Genomic DNA, 15,096 nt, shown 5'->3' on the forward strand with positions numbered 1-15,096 from the left:
GGCAGTCGCTCTTTTCCTAGGTGAGTGATTTCTGTTTCCTGGCGGCCTCACACTGGGGTTGATACACTTGCACCCTGGCTGGGGCCGTGGGAAGACAAACACGGGTGCTGGCCGCCCACATCTGGCTCTCTGTCTACCACTGAGGACAGGTATCCTGGACTAGCTACAGAACCTCTCTGGGGCTCAGCTTCCTCATTTCAATGCCCTCACCAAGTCGGAGTAAATAGTGGATTTAAGTAGGATTCTTGGGAGGCCTAAATATGCCTGGTGGGCAGCTTCAGTGATCACTGCTTCTTGACACCCAGGCCCTGTGTACCCCCTCCCTGAGGGTGGACTGGACCTAGTGAGTGCTTCTAGCAAATGGAAAATGGCAGAAGTGATGAGCTTTCACTTCTGAGGCTGGGCTACACCAGACTGTGATTTCCATCTTACTGACTCTTTTTCTCTCTGGTGCTCTTGCTTGCTTGCCCAGATGAAGCTGCCAGGTCATGAACTTCATATAAAGATGACCACAGGGCAAATAACTCGGCCAGCAAAGAGCTGAGGCCTTCAGTCCAACTGAATCCTTCCAATAACCATGGATCTTGGAAGGATCTTGTCCACCAGCTGAGTTTTGAGATGATTCCAGCAGAAGCCAGCATCTTCATTGAAGCCTGAAGGTCCTGAAGCAGGGGACCAGCTCAACTGCCTTCAGAAGCTGAGCCACAGGAGCCGTGGGATCACGGATGTATGATCTTATGTGACTGAGTTTTAGGACTGTTTCCTATGCAGCAGTAAATAACTAACATAGTACATGAAAGATCTTGTATCAGCTAGGGTAGGCTAAAGTGCAATAACAAATAGACCTAAACACGCAATGGTTCAGTGAAACAATTCTATGTCAGTATTCAGGTCAATGAGAGGGTGTCTCATGTAATTCTTCAGGGCCTGAGAGTCCTTCCACTTTAAGGTTCCACTGTTCCTTGAGACCCCACTGTTGTCTGCGTCCAGCCCAGAAATGGAAAGGAGGATTGGTGAAGGCAGGGCGATTCCCTGGTGGTTCAGTGGTAAAGAATCTGCCTGCCAAAGCAAAAGACACGGATTGGGTCTCTGATCCAGGAAGATCCCACATGCTGAGGAGCAACTACACCGTGAGCCACAACTACGGAGCCTGTGCTCCAAGGCCCAGGAGCAGCAACTGCTGAGCCCATGAGCCACAGCTACTGAAGCCTCGCGCACCTTAGAACCTGCTCTGCAACGAGAGAAGCCGCTGCAAAGAGCAGCCTGAGCACCGGAGATTTTAGACCCATCTAAACCAGGTTTCCTGAATCAGCAGAGATTTTGTTTCAAAATTAGTAAAGATTGGATTCATATATCAAGAAGCCAAATAACTGTGGCATAAACACTTGCTCCTTGGAAGAAAAGCTATGACCAACCTAGACAGCATATTAAAAAGCAGAGACATTACTTTGCCAATAAAGGTCCATCTAGTCAAGGCTATGGTTTTTCCAGTAGTCATGTATGGATGTGAGAGTAGGGCCATAAAGAAAGCTGAGCACCAAAGAATTGATGCTTTTGAACTGTGGTGTTGGAGAAGACTCCTTGAGAGTCCCTTGGACTACAAGGAGATCAAACCAGTCAATCCTAAAGGAAATCAGTCCTGAATATTCATTGGAAGGACTGGTGCTGAAGTTGAAACTCCAATATTTTGGCTACCTGATTCGCACGGACTCATTGGAAAAAACCCTGATGCTGGGAAAGACTGAAGACAGGAGGAGAAGGAGATGACAGAGGATGAGATGGTTGGATGGCATCACTGACATGATGGACATGAGTTTGAGTAGGCTCTGGGAGTTGGTGATGGACAGGGAAGCCTGGCATGCTGCAGTCCATGGGGTTGCAAAGAGTTGGACACGACTGAGCAACTGAACTGAACTTAAACAGGAGGTTTATTTTTTCACTTTATTTTTCTCTCATGTAAAGAAACCTTTAAGTATGCAACCTGGGGTTAGGATGATGACTTCACTAGTAGCCCAGGTACCATTATTTTTTGCCACAGTACCCCCAAAGTCACCTTCTAATTTAAAATGGTTGCTGCAGCTCCAGCCATCACATCCATGTTCTGAGCAGCAGAGAAAGGGGCGAGGACCAAAAGGTACCTCTCCAACCTGAATGGGCTTCTTTAAAGAATATTTTCTGTCTTCAAAGGAGACTGGAAAATGTGGTTTCCTAGCTGGGCGCCTTGTTCTACACAGCAATCCTGAGGTTCTATTATTGAAGAAGACGGGACATTGAGGAGGCAGATGGCAGTCTCTAATACATCCTCTCCCTGCCTCCAGGGGCAGAACGATACATTCCCACAGACCCAAATCCCAGGTGGCTGTTTTGTAATAGCCGTTAATGGTATTGACTAAACTGTCTGTATCATTGCACTTTTATGGCTCTGTTGAAGGATATCCCCAGGCCACTGTGTCTTTATTACAGCTAACAGTGGCCAAGTATAAGAGAGTGGCAGTGCCTTATCCCGGGCAGATGGACAGTCACTTCCCAGACTCTGGCATCCAATGCCTGAGATGATTGGAAAAGACCATGCTCATGTCTTTTTAAATTTTTAAAATTCATTTTCTTGTTGATGTATAATTGATTTTCAATGTTGTGTTAATTTCTGCTGTATAGCAAATGGAGTCAGTTATACATGTATATACATTCTTTTTAATATTCTTTTCCATAATGGTTTATCCCAGGATATTGAATATAGTCCCCAGGGCTATACAGTAGGACCTTGTTGTTTATCTACCCTGTATATAATAGCTTGTATCTGCTAATCTCAAGCTCCCTATCCATCCCTCGCCCACCCCCCTCCACCTCCACAATCCCAAGTCTGTTCTCTATTAAGACAAAAGTGTTCCGTAACTGGAATATCAGGAATCCAGAAGGGTCCTTGGGAAAAGTGATGAAGCCACTGAATATTTTGTAAAGCTTATTCATTATGATCCTGTTGTAAAATAAGGAAGATGACTTATGATATTACCACTTTTTGTTAGAAAGATAACATCAAGGAAATCTGCAACCAACATTTGATTTGTTCCCAAAGTTTAATGTTCCCAAAGACTCTTCTCTACTCCTGATACTCCAGTTATGGAACACATTTTTTAAAATTTTATTTTAGTAGCAGGAGACTTATTTTAAAACAGTTTTAGATTTACAGAAAAATGAAACAGATAGTACAGAATTCTCATAATATACCGCCAAACACACAGTTCCCCCTATTCTTAACACCTTACATTATTATATTTGTTATAACTAATGAATCAATATTGATATCATTATTCACTGCAGTCCATAATTTATTCAGATTTCCTTAATTTTTTTTTAACCCAATGTCTTTTTTATTGTTCTAGGAGCCCATCCAGGACATCACATTACATTTAGTTTTCATGTCTCCTGAGTGCCTCTTGACTGACAGTTCCTCGGACAATCTTCTTCCTGGATGACCTTGATAGTTTCTGAGGAGGGCTGGGCCGGTATTTTTCAGATGCTTCTTTAGTGCAATGCATCTAAAGTTTTTTTTTTTTTTTTAAGTAATGATTTGACTGTGGTTGTGGGTTTTTTGGGTGAAGACCAGAGAGGTAAAGTGCCCTTCTCATTCTGTGGTCAATAGGATCTATTCTGCTCACGTTGACCTTGAGCGCCTGCCTACTGCAGTGTTTGTCAGTTTCCTCCACCATGAAGTTTTTCTCCCCGCTCTGCTTTCCAAACTGTGTTCTTTGGAAGGATGTCACAAGTAATACGGAGTGGGGAGTTAGGCTCCCTCTTCTTAGAGTGAAGAATCTCCATAATTTATTTGGAATTCTTCTGTACATGAGATTTGTCTCTTCCCATGGAGAAATTTTAAGACTATGAGTCTGTGATCATTTCTTCTTTTCACTGCTAGACCTAAAATAAGCCTGTTTCATTTTTTGAAAGCAAAAACTTAGGAATGCACATTTTGACTTGGCCCATCATTAAATATGTAGCAATGTCTTTTGGAAAAAAAAAATGATGTTTTATTTTCTTCTTTGTGAGCCAGCCTGTTAAATAAACTATGAACTGTCAAGGCGTTCTTCTCGTCAAAAGTGACATGTGACAAGGATCACTTTGATCTCTCAGCTGTCATGTGTATCTTCACGAAAAGACGTTCTTCTGACACCCTCCTCTGTCAGCCAGCACACAGCTCACCTTCTTACCAGCGCTGGAAGCTGCGATGGGGAGCCATCAGAAGGTTCCCCAGTGGACTCACATAAGCGCAGGACTGGCAGTAACATTAAAGGGCACCTATTCTGCTTGAACTTCTCCAGGAACACGACTCGCTCCCTCCTGAGACCTGATCCCAGCTCTGGGTGGACGGCTCTGTTAAAAAGGCAGATTCTAAAAAAAAAGGCAGATTCTTACCATGAGCTCAAAGCTGTAGCCTGGCTTCCATCCATTTGGCCCCATTCTGAGTCTCCAGGTCATAAAAAGAAACAATTCCAAGCTGTCTCCCATGGGTATTCGCCTCCTCCCGCCCCCGTAGCACTGAGTCTTCAAAGAAATGACCGTCTCCTCCAAGTTCAACACACTTGGTTTCTTCCTTAATGAGGCATGCTGTCCAGGCTCTATTCTCCCCCGGCTTCCCTCCTTTCATTGGACTCCAAGGTGGCAGGACCCCCGCTCCTCCTGGATTTTCCTAAGATCCTAAGATCCCATTGACTTCTTCTGGAGACTGCTGACCCCTACCGAGGCAGCTATTTTATAAAGCCCGTTTCGTTTTATACTTGATGCTTGCTAAGCTCTATCTCCCCCAGCACACATTGGTCCAGCTGGCTTTTTAGACCAAAGTACAGGAACGTCAACTTATCCCATTATATTTCGTTGTGTCATGACCCCATTGTGTGTGATATCCATGAAGCTATAGCTACCCATATGCAAGGAAAAGGTAGGAAAGTATGTTCGTGAATGCAATGGGGAAAGGATCCATGAATTGTATGGCTGGGTCCCTTTACTCTCCACCTGAAACTATCACAACATGGTTTGTTAATCAGTTATACCCCAGTTCAAAATTAAAAGTTTTTTAAAAAACAGTAGCTTGAGGGGGTCTCTCTGGATGGTGAGATTCTTTTTTTTTCTTTTTTGTTTTTAAATTATTTTATTGACGTATAGTTGATCTACAATGCTGTGTTAATTTCTACTGTACAGAAAAATGACTCAGTTATATATATATATATACACTTTCTTATATTTTTTTCCATTATGGTTTATCATAAGATATGGAATATAGTTCCCTGTGCTATACAGAAGGACTTTGTTGGTTATCCACTTTAAATGTAGCAGTGTGTACATGTTCATCGAAAACGCCCTGACTGTCCCTTTCCCCCCGCCCTTCCCCCGCTGGCAACGTAGGTTGGTTCTCCAAGTCTGAGAGTCTGTTTCTGTTTTGTAAATAAGTTAATTTGCATCATTCCTCCTCTTCTCTTCTCAGAGGCTTTCGTGTTAGAGGAGAGGCCTTGGAGCAAAGCTGCTGGGCAGGTAGTGTGGCCTATTGGTTAGGAACAAGTGCTTTTGAGTGAATTTGAATTGCAAACCTGCTCCTTCCAGACTCCGTGACTTTGGGAATGGACCTCTCTGAGCCCTAGTGTCCTCACCTGTAAATAGACAACAATCGCCCTGGCCAGGAGGGCGCTGGGACGATCAAGAGAGGGGGTGTTTGTAAAAGTCTTTGCTGGATGATGCAGGGAATCCAACGCCGGTGCTCTGTGACAACCTAGAGGGGTAGATGGGGAGGGAGGTTCAAGAGGGAACGGACATATGTATACCTGTGGCTGATCCATGTTGATGTGCGGCAGAAGCCATCACAATGCTGTAAAGTAATCATTCTCCAGTTAAAAAAAAAAGCCTTGGTCTGCAGCCTGCACACAGCACGTGCTTAAATAAAGGTGGCCATTATAGTTACGGTGACAATGACATTTTTCGTGCCCCACTCACAGGCACATGGCCGGCCCTCTCCTGCCAGCAAATACCACCCCCTCCCCGACCCTCACCCCAGAATCAGCAATTAGCACTAGACTGGTGAGGAAACCAGCCCAGCAACAGTGAAAATCCAGGGAAAGCAGTAGAAACAAACAAACAAAAAATAGCAAAACTAAAGCAAAAGCAAACACTCTTTGTGCTTGAAAGAGACTCTCCCCCACGCTCAACTTTGCCCAATTTAGCTACCGGTGGGAGACCTCCTCATCCTTCTGGATAATTCTTTTGGGGATAAGAAAGGTTTTTCAGCAGCAAATTTAAAACTAAACCCCAGAACTTCAGCCCCGAAGAAAACCAAAGAACGGCAACAATGACAAACTTCCCACCGCGATGACCGAAAGCGCAGGCTACTTCCTCCGCATCTCCGCAGAGACGTTTGCCCCGCAGCTGCCAAGTGCTGGACCTGTCTGCCACTTTGGGAGACTGCCATGGGCACAGGGAGAGCCACCAGAACTGAGACCCCTCGGGGTCACAGTCAGGGTCAGGGTCAGGCGGGGGACCTCCTGAGCGCAGGGTGGATGGGAAGCGGAAGTTTCTGGCCTTTTCTCACCCAGGCTGGTCCAGAGAACCAGTTTCCTCTGCTCCCTGCCTGCTTCCAAGTGCTGTGCTGGTTACTGATGGGAACTCGTGGAAAATGCTCCAGAAAAAATGCAGGTTCACTCCAGGGGCTGGGGCAACAATTCCATCCTTGAAACGAATTCTAGAAACAGTCCCAAGACAAATTAAGAATCTCACTTATTTGGGCAAATTCATAGTAGATTAGGATTGGGCTTCTGGGGGCCAAGGGACCCTGAATTGTGATACAGTGGAAAGGAGATAAATTCTTAGTCCACATGGGAACCAGAACTTCTTTCTGGTTTCCACCTTGGCACTGGATAGGGGACACGCTTCACAGAACATCCAAGAAATGTGTATAAATATCAGAGTGGTGGGACATATATCCAAAGCAGTCTCGGGGGGCATTCTGCAGCCATGCAGCTAAATAGCCTTCATTTTCTAAGCTTCGCTCATAAGAGTAAATGTCCAGGCAAACATAGACTCAAGTATCTGGAATCCTGAATTAGAGAGGTCAGGACTGGAATGATGCGGAGAAACCTGGAGATGTGAATTTGGGCACCAGAAGCTTGGTTTGGTGACTTGGGCCAGCATGGGGAAGTTGCATTCTTTTCTTTGTGTGTTTTTTAGGGCAAAAAAGTCTGGCAAGAATGTTTTAAGCAGAGCAGCCTGTACATTTAATAAAAACCTGGACATTTATTACAACACTCCTTCTGTTTTTATGTTTTGGTTGTTTGGCCAGGAGGCATGTGGGATCCTAACTCCCCAACCAGGGATCAAACTCATACCCTCTGCACTGGAAGGCAAAGTCTTAACCACTGGTCCACCAGGGACGTTTACCCTGTTCTATGTTACTACTAGTTATTGTTGTTGATCTCTCACTGTGTCTAATGTATAAACTTTGTCACAGGTATGTATGGATAGGGAAAATATAGTCTAACACAGGGTTTGGTGCTATTGCAGTTTCAGTCTGTGGCCCATGGAACGTGGCTTCCCAGCCAAGAAAGGGAACCACTTCACCAGGTGGCAGAGATGAGTTCTGTCCGTGATAAAGTTGCCGCCAGGAGAATACCAGTTGCTTCTCTCTCAGAGACAACCGGCAGTATGACAGCTCCAAGCGGGCCCTGACTTAAGGTGCCAGGCAGATGTTAAAGGGGAATGAGCCACCTTCCCAGGTGGCTCAGTGGTAAAGAATCTGCCTGCCAATGCAGAAGGTGCAACAGATGTGACTTCAATCCCCGGACTGGGAAGATCCCCTGGAGGAGGAAATGGCAACCTGCTCCAGTGTTCTTGCCTGGAAAATTCCATGGACAGAGGAGCCTGGTGGGCTATGGTCCATGGGGTTGCAAAGAGTCAGACATGACTGAGCTTATACACACACACCTCTCTCATACCTGATCTTGTTTTCAGAACTTGTTTTCAGAACAGTGGGAAGTGGTTAGTGAGACTCAGACTTTGCTTGGTTCACTGTCAGAGTTTTTCGCCCTGGGATGAGCTGACTCTAGAGTTTATCAAGCTGATGCTGAGTAATTACCTGGATAGGTAGGTGGACATCCAATGGGAGAGTGAATTAGATGGTATTTTGACCCTGGAGTAACAAGAAAGCCCAACCATTTACTAAGGGTGATGCTGACTGGCAAGCCTGACAGCCTCCGGGGTCCTGGAACCAGCAGTGGCCTCAGTGATGCCTGTCTGGCTTTCTCACATCCTCTTCCTTGAATGGGGCTGGGGGCCCTCATCAGCAGGCAGCAGATGAAGAGAAGTGAGAGCCACACCTGTAAGGTCCCTCCATCAGCTGGAGCCTCTTTGGGGAAAGAACACTGGAATCTGCTAACATGCCAAGAACCCATTTATGCCAATAGGCATAGATCCTGTCTCATGACCGCCCCAGCTCCAGGGGTGGCGAGGCCCAATATCCTTTGTCTGCTTTCTTCTTTCAGATATAAGCTTTAAAGGGTAAAGACCATGACCGTCATCATTCATCACAGTGCCTTCCACTTGCTCAGTATCTTTCAGCTGCTGCTTCTTTTGCTCCCTCCCTCTCTTTCTTCCTTCCTCCCTCTGTTCCTCTCTCCCTCCCTCCCTGCTTCCTTCCCTTTCTTCTTCCCTCCCTCCAAGTAGTCTTAAAAAGGACACAGAATAGGTGTCCAAATATATTTGTTGAACTGAACCAGAGTTTGGGGCCCGGAAAAGCTATGACAAACCTAGAGAGCATGTTAGAAAGCAGAGACATCACCTTGCTGACAAAGGTCCATACAGTCAAAGCTATGGTTTTCCCAGTAGTCATGTACCGATGTGAGAGTTGGACCACAAAGAAGGCTGAGAGCCAAATAATTGATGCTTTCGAATTATGGTGCTGGAGAGGAGTCTTTGAGAGTTCCTTGGACAGCAAGGCAATCAAACCAGTCAATCCTAAAGGAAATCAACCCTGAATATTCACTGGAAGGACTGATGCTGAAGCTCCAACATGTTGGCTGCCTGATGCGAAGAGCCGGCTCGTTGGAAAAGACTCTGATGCTGGGAAGGATTGAGGGCAGGAGGAGAAGGGGACGACAGAGGATGAAACAGTTGGATGACATCACCGACTGGATGGATATGAATCTGAGCAAACTCCGGGAGATGGTGAAGGACAGGGAAGGCTGGCGTGCTGCAGTCCATGCGGTTGTAAAGACTTGGACACGACTTAGTGACTGAACAACAACAATAACCGGTCCCTCTATGGAGCTCTCTGAAACTTACTTGAGTGAGGAAGCAGAGTGCTGAGAGACTCAAGAGATCTGCATTCCGGATGAGAGGAAGGGGCAGCGGATAAGGAGCCAGTGATCAGCCAGCCCAGCTGCTCTTGTGGAGCTCAAATCAAAGCAGGAGGCGGACATGCTGGCAGTGAGTGGGGATCCGGAACCTGAGTCTGGCCACCTGGCAGTTTCCAGACTCCCTGGACCAGCTGGCTCCTCATGCACCCTGAGCTCCTCCCCAGTCCACACTGGGCTGCTGGCACTCAGCCACTCTCAGAGCAGCCCTCGAAAGTGAAGTGGAAGGAGTCGAAATTGCATGCAAATCAGGGACAACTGATCACTGGACAGCCTTGGGGAATTGCCTGCTCTGCCCAGACCTGACTTTTGTCCTTTGTGAAAAAGGGTTACTTTTCAGGATTAATGAAAAAAATACAGCTGAAAAAACATGGCTTCAGAAACCCAAGTCAAAGGGCTTGGAGCTGTGGCTTAATGATGGTGGCTTCTGGCCCAAACTGAGGTGTCTCTGTCCTGTTTCTTCTCCTTCTCTAGCCCCCTGAATCAGTTCCCTGGCGACTCAGATGGTAGGTTCAGTTTAGTTGCTTAGTGTTGTCCGACTCTTTGCAGCCCCATGGACCTCAGCACGCCAGGCTTCCCTGTCCATCACCAACTCCCGGAGCTTACTCAAACTCATGCCCATCAAGTCAGTGATGCCATCCAGCCATCTTATCCTCTGTTGTCCCCTTCTCCTGCCTTCAGTATTTCCCAGCATCAGGGTCTTTTCAAATGAGTCAGTTCTTCGCATCAGGTGGCCAAAGTATTGGAGTTTCAGCTTCATCATCAGTCCTTCCAATGAATATTAAGGACTGATTTCCTTTAGGAAGGACTGGCTGGATCTTCTTGCTGTCCAAGGGACTCTCAAGAGTCTTCTCTAACACCACAGTTCAAAAGCATCAATTCTTCAGATGGTGAAGACTCTGCCTATAATGCAGGAGACCCAGGTTTAATCCGTAGATCAGGAAGTTCCCCTGAAGAAAATGGCTACCCATTCCAGCATTCTTGCCTGGAGAATTCCATGGACATAGGAGTTTGATGTGCTACAGCCCATGGGGTTGCAAAGAGTCGGACATGACTAAGCGACTAACACACTTGAGAAGTAACACATTCAAAGGCATCAGCTTTGATGGCTTGGGCCTGGATCAGGAATACCATCTCTGTTACTTTTTTCCCATATAAATCGAGGGGAAACAATGAAAGAGAAGGAATTGGCCACCAGACAGGAGAGTGGGCAGCACCCATGTGAGGGGACTGTGTGGATGGAGGGAGATGCACAAGTATTGTCAGAACTCAGGTCTGATGCTTGCAGCCTGCTGTCATCATGCAGAGATGTGGGTCTCTGGAACTTCCATATTCCCCCAAAGCACTGAGACCCAAGGCTCCCCAGGGACCCTGCTTGTCTTTTCTCTCCTCCTCCTCTGGCTACAGCTAAATCCCTTTCTCTGCCTTGGCCACTGGGCAGCCACCCCCAAGCCTTCAGGTCCATGGGGGATGCTGTGGGGTGAAGAGGACGCTGATTGGACACTGGCTGCAGGCTCCGCCCTTTGGGAGGAGCCAGTGCTGATGTGAATGGACAGCCTAGGCCTCCTGGACGCTGGAGCCCAGGCCTCCTGGACGCTGGAACCCAGGCGCAGAGCCAGGATTTGGAGCACATGTACTGGTGCCAGGAGGCTAAGAGGCTCCCACGGTCCTAAACCAGTACCCTCGTTCCCCACCTCCATGTAAACAAGTAAACCCAAGCATCCTGCCTGTTACCCTGTGACCCCGAAGGAAAGCAGCCATTCTCGGGGCTTCCCTGGTGGTCCAGTGGCTAAGACTCCCAGTTCCCAATGCAGGGGGCCCAGGTTTGATCCCTGGTTAGGGAATTAGGTCCCATGTGCCACAACTGAGAGTTCACATGCTGAAACTAAAGATCCTGTGTGCTGCAGCAAAGACTGAAGATCCCGCATGACACAACTAAGATCTGGCACAGCCAAAAAAATAAATACATTTTTTAAAAAAGAAAGAAAGAAGAAGGAATTCTCTCTGGAAAACTCCAGGGCACTTCCCGCTGTCCATAGGCTAGAGGTGCAGCCTTGGGAGTACAAAGGAGCCCAACACACAGTGATCATGTCAGAGGGTGGGGCTCTGACTCCACTGGGGAACCAGAGTTTGGACGTTGGGAGACACAGAACAGGTCTTGTGCTTTTTTGGTCAGAGTCCGTTCTGGCCCATTTCCTGGAGGATGAAGGATCCCACGAAGGCTCTGTGGGTACCTCATGAGGATTTAGGTTCAACATTTCAGCTAATGTTAAAATGGAATATTTACCTTTTTTGAGTTTCTACTTTGAGGCCCATGGTGGGTAGAGGGAGGCTGGCTCAGTTAGGGCAGGACCCCCTATCCCACCCCACCCCCAGCCCGGCCAAAGCACAACCTTGGAACATTACCTGAAGACCCTCTTGACTCCTCATTGGGACCTGTTGATCCTTGGTTCTTAGGGCTTAATAGTTACCCTGAGATTCTGACATTTAAGTTTTTAAAATTTTTATTATTTAAAAAATCTTATTTATTTTTTGACTGTGCCCTGCAGCATGTGGGGTCTCAGCTCCGCAACCAGGGACTGAACCTGTGCCCCCTTCAGTGGAAGCAGAGTCTTAACCACCAGACACCCAGGGAAGTCTCTTGACAATGGGTTTGATGAATTCCTCATCACCAAACAGCAAAATTTTCCATCAATGTGCTCATGGACCCCGATTCTCACAGAGGCCCCCAAAGGGAAACTGACATGCATGTCTGGGGGTCAGGGGACACCCAACAAGCTAGATCTTGGCTTCCTGGGAGGGAAGAGGCTGGGTGCTGTCAGCGCCGAGAGGACTTCAGCCCATTTCCTTCCAGCCCCATTTTCAGGACAGAAGGCCTCCCGTCTTCTCGGAATTCACTTTTCCACAAACAGAAGGGGCAGCTGCTCCCACCGCGGGCTCCCTGGTCTTAAGAGATGGAGTGGCTGCGGGCAGCAGGAAGGGGCAGATCAGGGTGCTCAGCTGGGTCACCTGCAACCCTCCTCTGCCACACAGCTGTCCTCACCTACCTGACCCTCCTAATCTGGAGTCAACAGGGAGTTAGCGAGCAGATACCAAATGTCAAGTTCTGTCCTGCTTTGGGCGGAGACGAGTGCAAGGGTAGGCTGGCTGTGTCCCAGCCCCACGGGGTGAACCATCTTTGCCTTTAATCAACCAGAAGCCCTCTGCCAAGTCCCAGGAACTGCTTCCTGGCCTGGGAGCTGGAAAAATACCGATGAGTCTACCCGCAGAGCAGGAACAGGGAGGCAGATTAGAGAACGCACTTGTGGACACAGCAAGGGGAGGAGGGGGGGACGAATTGAGACAGTAGCATTGACATAATACACTACCATGTATAAAATAGCTAGCTAGCTATTGTTTAGTCGCTAAGTTGTGTCCGACTAGTTTGCAACCCCAGGGACTGTAGTCTTCCGGGCTCCTCTGTCCATGGGATTTCCCAGGCAAGAATACTGGGAGTGGGTTGTTATTTCCTTCTCCAAGGGATCTTCCTGACCCAGGGATGGAACCCATGTCTCCTGCATTGGCAGGCGGATTCCTTACCACTGAGCCACAGAGAAGCCCATGACAGTCAGTGGGAAGCTGGTATGTAACACGGGGAGCTCAGCTTGTGGCTCTGTGATGACCTAGAAGGGTGGGATGGGGGAAGGTGGGAGGGAGGCTCAAGACGGAGGGGATATATGTATACTTACGGCTAATTCACGTTGTGTACAGCAGAAACCAACGTAACATTATGAAAAAATTATCCTCCAATTAAAAATAAATTTAAAAAAAGCGAACCAGACTGAGTTGGGAATTGCTCACATGTATTTATTTCACAAGTCGGGGGGGGGGGGACTTTCACCAATAAGATGCCACCAGATGAGACACTGTGAACCCCAAATTGGGCAGGGACAGAGTTTGGTTCTGGGCCGGGCTTGTCCGGACAGCATGAGGGAGACAGATGGGAACCGGCGGAAGGGCAGCCTTCCATCTGGGGCGGCACAGCGGGCAAGGCCCAGCCACGTCCTCCCGGCCAATGACCGTGGCCACCCCCTCCCCACCTCCGGCAAGCTTCTTCGCATCCTTGACCTGATCCGGGTGGGCAATAAAGCGACAAGTCCAGGGCCACACCTCTACGTCTGCGCTACCATGCACTCAGACGCACACACCCAGATACACACACACACACACACACACACACACACACACACACACCCCCATGCACGCACTAACGCGCCCCACCAGGCACACAGCCTCATACGCATGCACACGCGTCCATATATTAACTCTGATTTATAAGTGAACCCTAACCAGAGGGCAATCGGAAAAATATTATTACTCTTCCGAGAGGACTCAGCTGCCTTCTCCCGTCAGCCAGCAGAGTGCGGGGAGACACGAGATGAGCACCCTCCAGGGCCCTGGCCCCCTGGGCCGTGCCGATGGCAGTCTTTAAGCCCCAGGTGGAGGCTGTTTGCCGCCTCCTCTGCGCAGTTCACGGCGCGTCTGGGGGATGCTCCGCCCTGGGCAGGTAGGGCGCAACAGCCCGTTCCAGCCTGGGGCCCCTCCCAGCCGAGGCCGGCCGTGTGCTCTCTGGCTCCCTCTTGAGGACACAGGAGGAAGAGCTGGCACATAGGCACCGTAGTGCCCAGGTGACCACGGAAGCATCCTCCCACGTCATCTCAGGGGTGGGAGTCCAGCAAAGTCCAAGGCCACCCGCTGGAAAGGTTTGGGGCGGTGATCTTGGGCTGTAAACGGGCATCTGGGCCGAGGCAGCCTGGAGGAAACTGAGTCCCAGGGCCTCGCTGCCTTCTTGGAGGAGGAGGAGGAGCTAGGATGTGGCCCAGACCCCTCCCCTTTGTTGAAGGCTGCGGAGAAGCTGCTGTGAGATGAGAAAAAGGAGGGGCCCCTGCCAGTCCTGTCCTGACGGCGGGTGGGAAGATGACCAAGAGGAGATGTGATGTGTTGCTCCTTGGTACCAGGTCCACATCCGGGCTGCAGAAGACACAGCTTCTGGGTTCCCAGAGAAGGGTCAGGGGCCTTTCCCAGGGTGCATGAGCCTCGGGAAGCTGGATGCCTGATGAAGATACAGAGTCTCCACCGGGGGCGGGGGGCTGCCCTGGAGAAGCCCCACTGAGCACCCCCCGCCGGTGTCTCGCTGTTTCTCTCCCAGTATGGCTGGTCCAGAGGACGGCAGGCCCTGTCCCGGGGGCCCGGCTCCCCCACTACTTGATGGAGTTCTTGATCGTCCACCTCTGCCCCGTGCAGCTGCGGAGGGTGAGGTCAATGCCCGCCAGGCCTCGGTTCTCCACCTCCAGGCAGCGGCCGGTGCCTCTGTTCATGATGGCGCCGTTCTGGGAGGATGCGGGGGTGAGAGGAGGGGAGACAGACAGACAAGGAGGGAGACAGCAATGGAGAGACAGAGACAGGACCAGAGAAAGACGGACGACAGAGACAGAGACAGACAGAGACAGAGAAAGATGGACATCAGAGACAGAGAGAGACAGAGACAGAAGGGCAGAGAGAGAGGCAGAGAGACACAGAAAGATACAGAGAATGAGAGAGACAGAAAGAGGAGAGGGAGACAGAGAGATAGCGATGGAGAGACAGAGACAGGACCGCAGAGAGAGAGACAGAGACAGAGAGAGAGAGACAGAGATAGAAAGAGACACACAGAGAGACAGGGAGAGGCAGA

General features: G+C 48.9%; 1 protein-coding gene across 2 annotated transcripts in view; it reads right to left on the minus strand.

Annotated features, from left to right (window-relative positions):
* Positions 1-13,211: 13,211 nt before the first annotated feature.
* Positions 13,212-15,096, minus strand: part of GALNT17 (polypeptide N-acetylgalactosaminyltransferase 17) — a 415,093-nt gene continuing 413,208 nt past the window's right edge. For both annotated transcript variants that reach the window (XM_020869732.2, XM_020869739.2), the window contains one exon: positions 13,212-14,755. In XM_020869732.2, the coding sequence (XP_020725391.2) occupies positions 14,627-14,755 (129 nt within the window). In that variant the 3' untranslated portion in view covers positions 13,212-14,626. The remainder of the gene's footprint in view (positions 14,756-15,096) is intronic.

This window comes from Odocoileus virginianus, chromosome 33 (assembly GCF_023699985.2).
Source record: "Odocoileus virginianus isolate 20LAN1187 ecotype Illinois chromosome 33, Ovbor_1.2, whole genome shotgun sequence".
Taxonomy (NCBI): domain Eukaryota; kingdom Metazoa; phylum Chordata; class Mammalia; order Artiodactyla; family Cervidae; genus Odocoileus; species Odocoileus virginianus.